At 44.3% G+C, this 13,317-nt stretch overlaps 2 protein-coding genes across 5 annotated transcripts in view; both read right to left on the bottom strand.

The window, feature by feature from the left end:
- The window catches only part of LOC121549804 (ribosomal protein S6 kinase alpha-3), a 28,417-nt gene extending 27,269 nt beyond the window's left edge, over window positions 1–1,148 (bottom strand). The window contains exon 1 of one of the 2 annotated variants that reach the window (XM_041861697.2): window positions 747–1,148. In XM_041861697.2, the coding sequence (XP_041717631.1) occupies window positions 747–809 (63 nt within the window). In that variant the 5' untranslated portion in view covers window positions 810–1,148. Of the gene's footprint in view, window positions 1–383; window positions 710–746 lie in introns of those variants that run through there. The other variant, XM_045210477.1, reaches the window with a different exon arrangement.
- Window positions 1,149–3,899: 2,751 nt separating this feature from the next.
- LOC121549805 (pyruvate dehydrogenase E1 component subunit alpha, mitochondrial-like) lies at window positions 3,900–9,898 on the bottom strand. Of its 3 annotated transcripts, XM_041861699.2 has the most exons (12): window positions 9,743–9,895; window positions 8,819–8,839; window positions 8,175–8,243; window positions 7,675–7,848; window positions 7,427–7,553; window positions 6,999–7,090; window positions 6,806–6,898; window positions 6,571–6,726; window positions 6,431–6,502; window positions 5,876–5,943; window positions 5,375–5,483; window positions 3,900–4,980 (listed from the first exon to the last, which is right to left on the bottom strand). In XM_041861699.2, exons 1-12 carry the CDS (start codon window positions 9,803–9,805, stop codon window positions 4,816–4,818), a joined length of 1,209 nt encoding a protein of 402 aa, XP_041717633.1. In that variant the 5' UTR covers window positions 9,806–9,895; the 3' UTR covers window positions 3,900–4,815. The 3 variants fall into 3 exon arrangements, with proteins under 3 accessions (XP_041717633.1, XP_041717634.1, XP_045066277.1); XM_041861700.2 differs by lacking the exon at window positions 8,819–8,839; XM_045210342.1 differs by lacking the exons at window positions 3,900–4,980; window positions 5,876–5,943 and having other exon boundaries at window positions 5,381–5,483; window positions 9,743–9,898.
- Between the last annotated feature and the right edge of the window lie 3,419 nt (window positions 9,899–13,317).

The raw sequence follows: 13,317 nt of genomic DNA, 5'->3' as shown, positions 1-13,317 counted from the left end.
GTCTAATGGACCAGTATTGCCTGAGGGCTGAACAGTCTAAAAGTCTACCTGCTGCCGATACTCTACGATTGTTCACTTGCTTACATGAGTAGGAATGATTGAGTGAGTAAATTAGTGAGTGGATGAGTGAGTGAGAGTTCTGTTGTGCCCTAGAAATATTCTGACAACTTCCCTTAACTAATCTCCCACAGAGCACAGAGAACACACACACATTTTTAACAATAATCTGTTCTTCCTCTGGTTATGGAGCATGAGAGACAGAGAACAGAGAAAGGGATAGATAGAGAGCGGGGGGCTGTGTACAGTACACTAGGGTATAATTATGAATCAGTTGTGAATAAGAGGATGTCTTCAGACATTCACACGCGGGCGACTCTACTCACTTCTCTTTAAACACGTCACGCCTGCTTTAACCGCATCATCCAGGAAACACACATGCCCGCTGAAAGCCGCATCCTAAATCGTGTGGTCTGTCGGATGACCGCCCCCTCGCCTTTCTCTATTATCCGAGGCTCAGCAACTTATCCATTTGGTTTTAGTAGCCAGCCTCAGCCCCGTGGTGCTACGCGTTTGCTTATATCTATGAAGTGCTGCTCAGAGACAGTCAACGTGACGCTTCAATATAATAATCTGTTCACATCAATTCACACAGACAGTATTCTGGTGATGGAAATTAATACTCTCTCTCTCTCTCTCTCTGTGTCTGTCTCTCTTTCTCTCTCTCTCTCACACACACACTCACTCACCTCGCTTGCCGCCCGCCCCAGTGACATCTTCTGCCAGGGATCTGGCAACTGTGCCAGGGGCATCTTGGCGCTCGAGCTGTCCTGGTTTCCTCTGATCTATTCTAGTGTTGTCTATTAGTTAGAGCGCTAAAGCTTCGCTCCAGACAGGACTGTAGGCAATCACTGTAGTAACCTAAAGCTCTGTTCTATTCTAGTAGGCTATCGCGTTAGCCCCGTATCAGAAGACAAGGAGTTTCTAAAGCAGGGGCCGTCCCTTCTTTCTCTAGCGGAATAATGTTCACTACATTACACTAGCTGAGCTACGTAACGCCTTTTACGGAAACTGTCTCGCTCTCCACTTTCGCCCTTGTGTCACTATGGCGTGTTTCCACTGCTTATTCTCTCTCTCTCTCTCTCTCTCTCTCTCTCTCTCTCTCTCTCTCTCTCTCTCTCGCTCTCTCTCTCTCTCTCTCTCTCTCTCTCACTCACTCACTCACTTCCGTTTTGTCCCAATATGGCGCCGGGTGTCTTACCTACCTATCAGACTGCCGAGTCACGCCTGCGTCCTCTTTGGGGGCGGGGCCCGCTTATAACCGGAGTACCGGACACCTCATCCAAGCAGGACACAGGCAGGTGAGGGGGCTTTCTCTAGGAGTTGCGCTCTAGCCGGGATGGGCACGTGAGACAGCGGGGGAGAAGAGAAGAGGGACTTTATTATATGGTGAAGGTGGTGCTTTGTAGGCTAACGGTTCTGTAACCATGAAGAGCCCACAGCCAGAGTGCAGAATATGACTGATCAACACAGAGCTATTCAGGAGATGAACTGAAATATGCTGCAGGTTGTGTGTTGAAAATGATCTATGATATAGATAAGGCTATAATAATTATATGATGTAGATAGGCGAATCATAGGCTTTATCATAGGCTACAATTTGCCCCAACATAGTATACCTTAATATTAGCAGTTTAATTGCCACCCTTGACTTTGGAGGGGTCTGTCTCTGACTGTATGAATCGTTTGTCACCAGTTAAAGTTTGATGTTGGAGGTCCTTAGGAGACTGCTTTATTATGAGCTATTTCTAGTCTATCCACTGTATGGGCCCTATGAAGGATAATGAGAACCATGAACTGACACAGAGTCATTATCTGTGATTAAAGAGGTGTGTGTGTGTGACTGAAGATGTGCCGTGGGCGGGAACAGTATAATTACAACCCAACTACACCAGAGATATTTATACTGGACTGCCAGACTGAACTTGGTGACAGAACATTAATCTCTGTCTTCTCTCCTCAAGATACAGCTGGACTGTCTGGGCATGGACTAGCGCTGTGGTGACATCTGCTGGTAGATGATGTTTTAGATTCATGGATGTAAAAGGAACTGGATAGGTGGAAGCAAAATTGTTCCATCTGAGTAACTAATCTAATCTGGTACATTATTAGTTCCATCTGAGTAACTAATCTAATCTGGTACATTATTAGTTTCATCTGAGTAACTCATCTCATCTGGTACATTATTAGTTCCATCTGAGTAACTAATCTAATCTGGTACATTATTAGTTTCATCTGAGTAACTCATCTCATCTGGTACATTATTAGTTTCATCTGAGTAACTAATCTCATCTGGTCCATTATTAGTTTCATCTGAGTAACTAATCTCATCTGGTCCATTATTAGTTCCATCTGAGTAACTAATCTCATCTGGTACATTATTAGTTCCATCTGAGTAACTAATCTAATCTGGTACATTATTAGTTTCATCTGAGTAACTAATCTCATCTGGTCCATTATTAGTTCCATCTGAGTAACTCATCTCATCTGGTACATTATTAGTTTCATCTGAGTAACTAATCTCATCTGGTACATTATTAGTTCCATCTGAGTAACTAATCTAATCTGGTCCATTATTAGTTTCATCTGAGTAACTAATCTAATCTGGTCCATTATTAGTTCCATCTGAGTAACTAATCTAATCTGGTCCATTATTAGTTTCATCTGAGTAACTAATCTAATCTGGTCCATTATTAGTTCCATCTGAGTAACTAATCTAATCTGGTCCATTATTAGTTTCATCTGAGTAACTCATCTCATCTGGTCCATTATTAGTTCCATCTGAGTAACTAATCTAATCTGGTCCATTATTAGTTCCATCTGAGTAACTAATCTAATCTGGTCCATTATTAGTTCCATCTGAGTAACTAATCTAATCTGGTCCATTATTAGTTTCATCTGAGTAACTCATCTCATCTGGTCCATTATTAGTTCCATCTGAGTAACTAATCTCATCTGGTCCATTATTAGTTTCATCTGAGTAACTAATCTAATCTGGTCCATTATTAGTTCCATCTGAGTAACTAATCTCATCTGGTCCATTATTAGTTTCATCTGAGTAACTAATCTCATCTGGTACATTATTAGTTCCATCTGAGTAACTAATCTCATCTGGTCCATTATTAGTTTCATCTGAGTAACTAATCTCATCTGGTCCATTATTAGTTCCATCTGAGTAACTAATCTCATCTGGTCCATTATTAGTTTCATCTGAGTAACTAATCTCATCTGGTCCATTATTAGTTCCATCTGAGTAACTAATCTCATCTGGTCCATTATTAGTTTCATCTGAGTAACTAATCTAATCTGGTCCATTATTAGTTCCATCTGAGTAACTAATCTCATCTGGTCCATTATTAGTTTCATCTGAGTAACTAATCTCATCTGGTACATTATTAGTTCCATCTGAGTAACTAATCTAATCTGGTACATTATTAGTTCCATCTGAGTAACTAATCTCATCTGGTCCATTATTAGTTCCATCTGAGTAACTAATCTCATCTGGTCCATTATTAGTTTCATCTGAGTAACTAATCTCATCTGGTACATTATTAGTTCCATCTGAGTAACTAATCTCATCTGGTCCATTATTAGTTTCATCTGAGTAACTAATCTCATCTGGTACATTATTAGTTCCATCTGAGTAACTAATCTCATCTGGTCCATTATTAGTTCCATCTGAGTAACTAATCTCATCTGGTCCATTATTAGTTTCATCTGAGTAACTCATCTCATCTGGTCCATTATTAGTTCCATCTGAGTAACTAATCTCATCTGGTCCATTATTAGTTTCTGCACACAGAACTATGCAGTGTCATCAGACACAAACAACTAACACATCATACAGTCTCTGCCAATTTTATTGCTTCAGTCAAATCACAACAAACTATTACAATCGTTCAGTTTTTAATTTCTTCTGTTAGTGCTTGGATCGGTATCTGCTCCTCACAGAGAGAGGGATGGAGGCCAGGGTAGAGGGAGGAAGAAAGTTAGAGGAGAGAGAAATAGTCTACCATTACTGGGCCCTTTTTCTATGATGATATAATGACTTTCTGTATGATGTCTCGTTAGTTTATCTATCTAGTCAAAGTGCAACGGTGCTACAATAACATCTGGGTCAGAGGTAATACATACTAACAGTCAGAAACCTTACTGGGAGATGAACTTGGTTTAACCTAGAACCACCCCCCCACACACTCCCTTAGCCGGGGGTAGCCAACCCTGGTCCTGGAGAGTTATAGGGTGTGTAAACTTAGTAAGTATCAGCGTGAACACACCAAATCCAGCTAATCAATGTCTGATTGAATCAGGTGTGTTAGTGCTAGTCTGGAACAAAAGCCTGCCCTAAGCCATACACCTCCAATCTACAGACAGGTGGTCCCTCAGTGTCAGGAGAATACATCAATATAAAACTACATAGTATACTCTATACAGTGTCAATAAATACCAGTGACGTCACAGTGTCAGAGGAGACAGACTGGTTTAGATTGCTGCTACAGACTGAACTCTGACCTACAGGTTCATGACCTCCTGTCATATAGTGCATTTAGAGACAATTGATGAGGGAATAAGAGAAGGGAGAAGGAGGAGAGGAGGAGTAGACTTTCACCCAGGGGTTGGTGTTGCAGAGGGTAGGAGGGGATGTGTAGCTGTTGGACTGTAGTTTGGTCCAGGTGTGTGTGTCTAGCTGACAGACTTCAGTTTGACCCAGGGGTTGGTGTTGCAGAGGGTAGGAGGGGATGGTCCAGGTGTGTGTGTCTAGCTGACAGACTTCAGTTTGACCCAGGGGTTGGTCCCACGGACCTCCATGGGTGGATTGTTGGCGAAGATGTGGTTGCAGAGATCGTCCAATGGCGGCTCAGGGTCAGAGATCGCGAACTGGGCCGCGTCCTCTATCACCTTCCTGATCTCTACATCTATCTCCTAATGGTAGGGAGGAAGGAGGGAAGGAAGAAAGAAAGAAAGAAAGAAAGAAAGAAAGAAAGAAAGAAAGAAAGAAAGAAAGAAAGAAAGAAAGAAAGAAAGAAAGAAAGAAAGAAAGAAAGAAAGAAAGAAAGAAAGAAAGAAAGAAAGAAAGAAAGAAAGAAAGAAAGAAAGAAAGAAAGAAAGAAAGAAAGAAAGAAAGAAAGAAAGAAAGAGGAAATAATGAGGGAAGGAAGAAAATAAAGAAAGAAAAAGTGAATTGGACCACCTGTGTTTGTGTCTATGTGTGTTTGTGTCTATGTGTGTGTGTGTCTGTGTGTGTGTGTCTGTATGTGTTTGTGTCTATGTGTGTGTGTGTGTGTGTGTGTGTGTGTGTGTGTGTGTGTGTGAGTACCTTGATCTCCTCCACAGAAGCCATGTTGTTGGACAGCATACGCTCCTTCAGCATGGTTATGGGGTCACTCTTACTGCGCACTTCCTGGATTTCCTCACGTGAACGGTAGCTACAGAACGTTACATCACACACAAGAAGAAGAAGAGGAGTTAGACCTAATTAGCAGGGTTCGGCTCCAGCCCTTTGTTGATGAGAGAGAGAGAGAGAAACACACACAGAGAGAGCGATAGAGCAAGAGAGAGCTTGCGCACCCCGGAAAGGAAGCGATGGTAGAGTATTATTTGGCATGTCCCAAACCAACACTCTACTACACTGGGTGAGCCTAGAGGACAGGCTAAATTGGAGAGTGATGTAGAGTGGCTACACAAGGTGGAGGGCAAGAGAGAAGGAAAGAGTGAGAGGGAGAGAGAGGTGTGGTGAGGAGTGAGGGGGCGGAGCGAGACCAGGGGTCAGGTGACGGTCACAGGGTCACAGGGTCAGGAGTCAGAGATCACATCTCACCTAACCCCGGGGTCGCTCATGCTGTGTCCATGGTAACGATAGGTCTCCAGCTCCATCACAATAGGACCCTGGCAGAGAGGTTTCAAAGCCAGGAGACTCAAAAAGCTAGCCAACGTTGCTATGACACTGCTGAATGACCTGATCAGGGAATTCTACACGCTTGGAAAGTGGAGACTTCATAAAACATAAAAAAGTTAACATTACTGGAGACACTTTGCAGCAAAGATATAGAACTGACATATGGTCTGTGCCTTGCAGTTTTGGAAACCGCGTCTCGTTTGCTAGCAAAGACATTTGAGTTGGTTAAACTGGGACCAGTTACAGTTCTGTCCTGTAGTCTCTTCCACAGAGTGTCTTTATTCTACTGGTCACTGAGCCTCCCTCTGTCAAGCAAGAGGCACTGGTGTGATGGTACAAACTGATCAGCCCTCTGACATTAGACTGTCTGAGACAAAGTGATTCTTAACACTCTTCATGCTCTTAAACCAGTTACTTTTTAATCTTTGCACAAATCAGAACTCATCTTCTCCAGCTCTACAACCCATCATAGCTCACCTTCCCAGCTCTGCAGTGGTCTGCAGCGAACTTGATGGCCTCCCTCACACACAGCACGTCCATGCCATCCACCTACACCACAGGGACATAGGGGTTAATATAGCAAAGATACACTCACTGACTGTGTGTGTGTGTCCTACCTTGATTCCAGGTATATAGTCTCCTCTCTTGAAGTACTCAGTGCTAGCGGAGGACCTCTCTACAGACGTCCCCATGCCGAACTTGTTGTTCTCACAGATGAAGATACACGGCAGCTTCCACAGAGCCGCCATGTTGAACGACTCAAAGATCTGGCCCTGATTGGACAAGAGAATAGATGATGTTGATGATGATGATGATTGAATAACTTAATTGTAACCGTTAGATAGATCTCACCTGGTTGGCTGCTCCGTCTCCGTACAGCGCCACGCACACCTGGTTGTTTCCTTGGTACTGACAGGCTAGGGCCACACCTGCCCCCAATGGAACCTGTAGACACACAGAAACACACAGTGAGAATGCATTGGTTTGTGTGTGTGTGTGCGTGTGCGTGCGTGTGCATGAGTAAGTGACCTGTTCAGATAGTTACCTGAGCCCCCACGATTCCGTTCCCTCCATAGAAGTGTTTAGCGTACATGTGCATAGAACCACCTTTACCCTTGGCCACACCCCCTCTACGACCTGAGAGAAGGGGAGAGAGAGTGAGAGAAAGAGATCACGAGAGAGAGACAGAAAGAATGAGAGAGAGAGAGACAAAGCGTGTGAGAGAGAGAGAGAGAGTGAGAGGAAGAGAGTGTGTGAGAGAGAGAGAGATTGAGAGAAAGAGAGACAGACAAAGAGAGAGAGAGAGAGAGGGGGGGGAAGAGGAAGAGAAAATGAACAGAGAAAGAGATTAGAGATCTATTTCAGGTAGAAGTTGCAGAGATCTAAGATCAGTTCATCTTCCTTACATCCTGACTGTAACCATTAGGGGGAAATAGACATCTGACCTTAGATTAGTGTCTAGGTGTATCCCACCTGTGAGTTCAGCCAAGATCTCTCTTACAGACACGCCCCTTGTGAAGGTGTAGCCATGGGCCCGGTACGCCGTTATCAGGTGGTCTGTTGGGTTGATGCCTGCCTCGATGCCCATCGCACACGCCTCCTGTAACACAACCAACAGCAGCTAGGAGAGAGGAGGGGAGCGTGTGTATGTTCTTGTGTCCCTGAGACTGTGTTTATATGCTCATCTAATGTGTGTGTTTGTTTTGTGTGTGTGTTGTGACCTGTCCGTCATAAAGGTGGCAGAAGCCTCTGATGATCTTCTGCTTGTAAAGCTGGTCAGCCTTCAGCTCCATGCGTCTCATGGTCTGCATGGTCCTGTAGTACTGGAGGCCCTGTTCTCTTGTCAACACCGCCGTCACAGAGGGGCCCTCCTCCAGACGGTGCAGCTCACACTTCTATTGGAAAGTACAGGGAAGGGAGGTAGCTTAGTGGTTAAGAGCGTTGTGCCAGTAACCGAAAGGTCGCTGGTTCTAATCCCCGAGCCGACTAGGTGAAAAATCTGTCGATGTGCCCTTGAGCAAGGCACTTAACCCTGATAGCTCCTGTAAGTCGCTCTGGATAAGAGCGTCTGCTAAAAATGACTAAAATGTAAAAAAAAAGAAAAAAAAAAAGGAGACAGACAGCTCAACCAACCAATCAGATAACAGTTTGAAGAAGGAAGTTCCCTTGTCATATCTAGGGCTTGTTAAGCAGGGTGCAGTAAAAGTGTATGTCGACTCACCTTGATGTCAAAGCTGGCCTGTGGGGTGAAGTCAGCGAAGGAGCGTGACGACACCACCATCCTGGCCCCCTGCAGAGAGAGATTGACACAAGTGAGCGATACACACACAGGAAATACAAGTCCAATAGCCACCCTCCTCCCCAGGCTAAATCCACCCCTGCCCTGGGCCACAGTGTGAAAGGAAGACTGGGGATTCTGTAGAAGGAACGTGGCTGTTTGAGGTTCAGGTTTCTCTGTTTGGATCTGGCTGGCTGGCTCTAACTAGGTCTGGGTGCTCTGGTACTAACTGTCTGTATTGGTGGTTGTCGGGGTGTTGCTGGGGCAGGCGGTGAGGTTATATCGACGTATTCGGACAGACCAATCAGCAGCTGGGGCACAGAGGAACCATCCAATCAGACCAGAGCACTGCCAGAGGAGTCTGACAGCTGCCCTAGTAGGGAGGAGCAAAGGTTTGGGACAAAGCAGACTAATCTGTAGTCAGAACAATCACTATCACTACCTACCACAGCGCACCAAAGAGTCAGGCAGTGCCTCTATCAGTACACACTAGGCTGTGTTCTATATGAGCTGTTTTGTGTTCATGGTCTTACAGGCTATATCAGGCCTACAGGACAGGCTGCACAGTAGAGCTATGAGCTCCTTACCTCTGACACTGTTTGGGCTCCCTACAAGAAAGCCGGGGAGAGCGAGAGAGCGGGGGAGGGTGATAGAGGGAGGGAGGTAGGGAAAAATGAGTCATTGGGAGAGAGAGGAGAAAGTGAGTGGTGTCTAATAATTCATCTTTAAAACACTAGGGGAACTTGTGCAAAAATTCATATAGCCCCTAGGGCCTAATATCTTTCTAACCATGAAAGGTGAGAGAATGCGGCTGAGCGGGTGTGCTGAAGTTCACAGAGAACATTACAGAGGACAGTCTACAGACCAGAGGCAGACAGCCAAGAGATTAGTACACAAATAGCACCAACCATCACTAGCCTACACACCATCATTACAGTGCCACCGTGCGGCAAACTTGTAGAAGCCGCAGGTACAATGAAGCATCTAACTAGCATGCGGAAATCCCTCGTTGTGCCCTTATACCGGCGCACAAACATTAAGCACCATGGAGAGCGCCGAGATAAGCGCGAACCACAGCCACTGTTTTGTTGATGTTCTTATTCCCTTTTCCCCTGTTCTTTATAATTGTGAACTTATAGGAAATAAATAGAAGAGTATTGCAATACTCTTTGGTATCCCGATACACCCTACACATCTTTGTTGAAAAATGAATCTGGCAGAATAGAGCATGCATGGACAGGCTGTCAATGTATGTAACAACTCATATGAACAATACCCGCAGTAGACAGCTACAGTAAATCGATTTGGGTATTGTGTTGTTGAGTTCGGACTGAGTGACCATGTTATCAGGCCTACATCTACAAGGTCAGCACTGCTAGCTGGGACTGAAGCTACTAGTAACCTCTCATCCGGCAAGTCTAGCTAGCTAGCTTGTTATTTCAGTGCGAAATCACCTAGCTAGCCTTCAGCACCATGGACAGCCGCACGCAGGTTGTCAGTAGGCTACGTACCACATTCTTGCTGGCGTTGCCCAGTCGGAACACGTTCGAGATGAGGGTCAACATATTTTGCATGCTACTGGACACTCTGCTCTACCAGTACAGAACAGCAGACATAGCTAACAGATTAACGTTGACAACACAGATCAGCTGACACTTCTTGTGCTGGGTCGGGTGGCCAACTACAACTATCCCGGGGTTGGCCAATACGTAAGGAATTTACATGATGATAATAAAGATTATAAACTACAGGTGCATGCCTGCACAGAAGTACACCTGCATTCTTATCGTTCAATATCTAGGCCTTGACCTCTATTTCAGTTATTGCCTGGCTGTATCCTTAAATGTTCTAACATTTTCACTGCTCTTCCGGCATGGGAAAAATCAATAATCTCCAGCTGCTGTCAGTCTCAGTAGCTCCCCTGGAACTTTCTCTGTCATCAGAGGAAAATAGTTTATTCACTTATTTCTACTTCTGTGATTCTGCTGAAGCGTCGGACAGCAAGAAGGAGCATTGCCCACAGGTCCCCGGCCGTTCCCTGCACCTGAGAAAGGCAAGAGTGAGTCCGACCTGCCATTCACCTGATCTCACTCTCACCTGTGCACAGTATAAATTAGCCTACAAATGCCTACATACAGTATGTACGGCGGTAGGTAGCCTAGCGGTTAAGAGTGTTGGGCCAGTAACCTAAAGGTCGCTGATTCAAATCCCCGAGCTGACTAGGTGAAAAATATGTCGATGTGCCCTTGAGCTAGGCACATAACCCTATTTGCTCCAGACATGGTGGGTACAGCAGTGGTTAATGAACAGTTCAATCTGTATGACTACAGAGGAAGATTCCTGGAATTGTGAGTACTTCAATCTATCTGGTTTCAGCTCATCTCTTAGAGCTGGAGTAAGAGACCGATCATTTTTTAAATGAAAGTTGTGTAATGGTCCTTCGAGAATTACCTATCCCTATACAGTTCAGTAAAAGTGTGTGTGGTACATTTGTCTGTCCCACTGAGGTGATAGCATTCAGTGAGTGTGCCGTCGGGGCCGAGGTGGTCGCCTGCTCTACAGACTCCCAGTTCACATCCCTGGCCTGGTACAAACTCTAACTCCTGACCCCGCTATACAAATACAATTTCATTGGTAGATTGATTGGTTGGTTGATAGGCGATATGCACAGGCGAGCATGACGTATTTCCGGTTAAATCTAAGGATGGATGTAAACTTCCGGTTATCGTAGAATGCTGTGCTACCGTATGCTAGCATTGGATGCTTGTCGTCAAAAACATCCGAAACGGTTAATTTTCGTCGTTGTTGTTGTTTATCTTAATGTTTTTACTTGTAATACTTCGTCTTGACTTATAACACGATGACGTGTAAACGTACGAAAGTGTCCTTTGAAAAACGGGATGACAGCTCTTCCAGCCATCACTGCTGTGTGCCGCAATGTACAGTGTCTGCCAGAGGCAATTCTTCTGTTAGTTTTTTTTACTTTTCCCAAAGACAGTGAATTACATAAACGGTGGGTGATTAACATTCGACGAGTCAACTTTCTTACAACAAACACACGAGTCTGCAGCCGACACTTTCTAAGTGAAGATGTGATAGAGCCTCCGACTCCAGCTGGGCGCAGACGTCTGAAGAAGGGAGCTGTTCCAGTGCTGTTTCAATGGATGGTTTCAAAGTGTAGATCTGGAATAACAATATCAGGAAAAGTAAAGGGTTCACTAGGAAATACACCAGAATCTAACAGCGATTAATAACATTTATTTCACAACACATTGTAGTCTGCCTATTTAATTGGACTCTGCATACCTAATTCCGCTTGCCGGAGTAGCATCTGGTTTGGGCTTCACTACAACCATGGCATCCACAGGTCCTGGCTTCACTCCCTATTTATTTATGAGATGGTATTAGGAGAGCTGCTAGTATGCATGTGACACAACTGTCTGGTATTGAAATGATACAAACCATTGTTCGTGGTTTATGCCACTTCTGCTCTGTTTCAGTGCACGAAAGTACAGGAGGGACGACAGACATGTCACATTCAGAGTAATGGGCAGGCTGATATAGTAATGCAACCAAATGATTGCATATCCCACACCCAGCCACACAGGAACAGTAGCTTTTAACAAGCACAACTGGCTGTGAATCACGCAATGTCATCTGAAATACACAGAAGCATAATTTAATGGGTTTTGAAAGACGAGGGTCTACAGCAGCAGGAGTAGGAGCAAAACTTGTTCTTTCTACTTTTTACTGGTGTAAGCAACTTATCTACTGTCTCGTGTCACTTTTGTGCTTTCTGCATCACTTTCCTACTGTCTTGCACCACTTGGCTATACTGTCTCCCACCACTTACCTATTGTCTTGTGCCATTTACCTACCTTCAAACAGTATTGGCAGAGCAGTAGGTGAGTGGTGCAACATTGTAGCCTAGTACCAATAACAACAGTAGAGTGAAGGTTTTGCTCCTAATTCCTCTTGAAAAGTAGAAACATCAAGTACAAAAGCAAGGAAGTTGGGCCATATGTTTATAAAGAAAGAAGTAAAGATGACAGGACAGTTTTGAGTAGAACATCAGCAGTTTGAAGAATAGCTGAGTGGAATATGTTACTGTCATTGCAGTCATCAAGTCAGGAAAAAGTAGTAATCTCATTATTGTTTACATTTCAAACCAAACTCCAATTTGTTTACAACAGACCCAACAGCAAAGCATGGCAATTCCCACTCAGCTACCCTGGTCTGTATTAGGCTACCACTGTTCAGCTATCGTGAAAACCACTAAAGTTCTAAAGTGTTCTCTTAGCAATGGCAATCAAAGCTGTGGTAACATTAACCGAGTAAAACATGTGTTGAACGGAACCTTGAACAAGATCAACAGAACTTTGAACGTGTCACTTAATCTAGTCCTACTCTCAGGTGGCTTTAGTTGCTTCATTGAGCGGTAGCAGTGGGCTCTCACAGAGATCTCATTTGTAGCCCTGTTTTTACCTGATACTTTCATAAAAGTACAAACGCATGAAGTGAGAGGTATATACACATGATTAAACTTTATTTAAAGCATGATTAACCTGAAGCAGGACGGAGTCATGACTTAAAACACCAAAGCAAGGCTTCTAGCTAAGGCTAGCTAGCGTTAGCATATTACCTTCAAAGTTGCAAAGAAAATAAGAAACGTAAAATGTGAAGCCTTTATCCAGTTTGCTACGTGGATGTCCGGACGACTCTCCGTATATCATTAACAGATACTTTAGGCAACTCCAGCAAACACCTTGTAAACTTCATCTCTGCCATCATAACGGTCTACTGTCACTGTCTAATGTTTTTTTTCCGGTAACCGGAAATGCCCAAGCATCCTTACGCCAATGCGGAAGTGATGCGTGAATAGAGCCTATTGATGAAAACAGAATCAACACTCTCAGGAAGCAGGGTGGGCTGGGACCAATGAGAATCCCTCTTCTCTCTGACATCACTCACCAGATCGCCAAGGACTTCGGAGTCTACATGGAAGGCCCGGGAAACACACTCAGGCAGGATTAACACACACACACTCAACCAATTCCCGCACAAAAACATAAACACATTACCTGTG

This window comes from Coregonus clupeaformis, chromosome 34, assembly GCF_020615455.1.
Source record: "Coregonus clupeaformis isolate EN_2021a chromosome 34, ASM2061545v1, whole genome shotgun sequence".
NCBI lineage: Eukaryota > Metazoa > Chordata > Actinopteri > Salmoniformes > Salmonidae > Coregonus > Coregonus clupeaformis.
This window is presented reverse-complemented; position numbering and strand designations above follow the sequence as displayed.

What these genes read in the sequence shown, in the direction of transcription:
- LOC121549805 (XM_041861699.2), bottom strand. Translation starts at nt 9,805, where the DNA reads ATGCAAAATATGTTGACCCTCATCTCGAACGTGTTCCGACTGGGCAAC. An exon ending in GCAACGCCAGCAAGAATGTG is followed by an intron (nt 8,840 to 9,742) that starts GTACGTAGCCTA and finishes GCTTTCTTGTAG; the next exon opens with GGAGCCCAAACAGTGTCAGA. An exon ending in ACCACTGCAGAGCTGGGAAG is followed by an intron (nt 5,944 to 6,430) that starts GTGAGCTATGAT and finishes CCTCTCTGCCAG; the next exon opens with GGTCCTATTGTGATGGAGCT.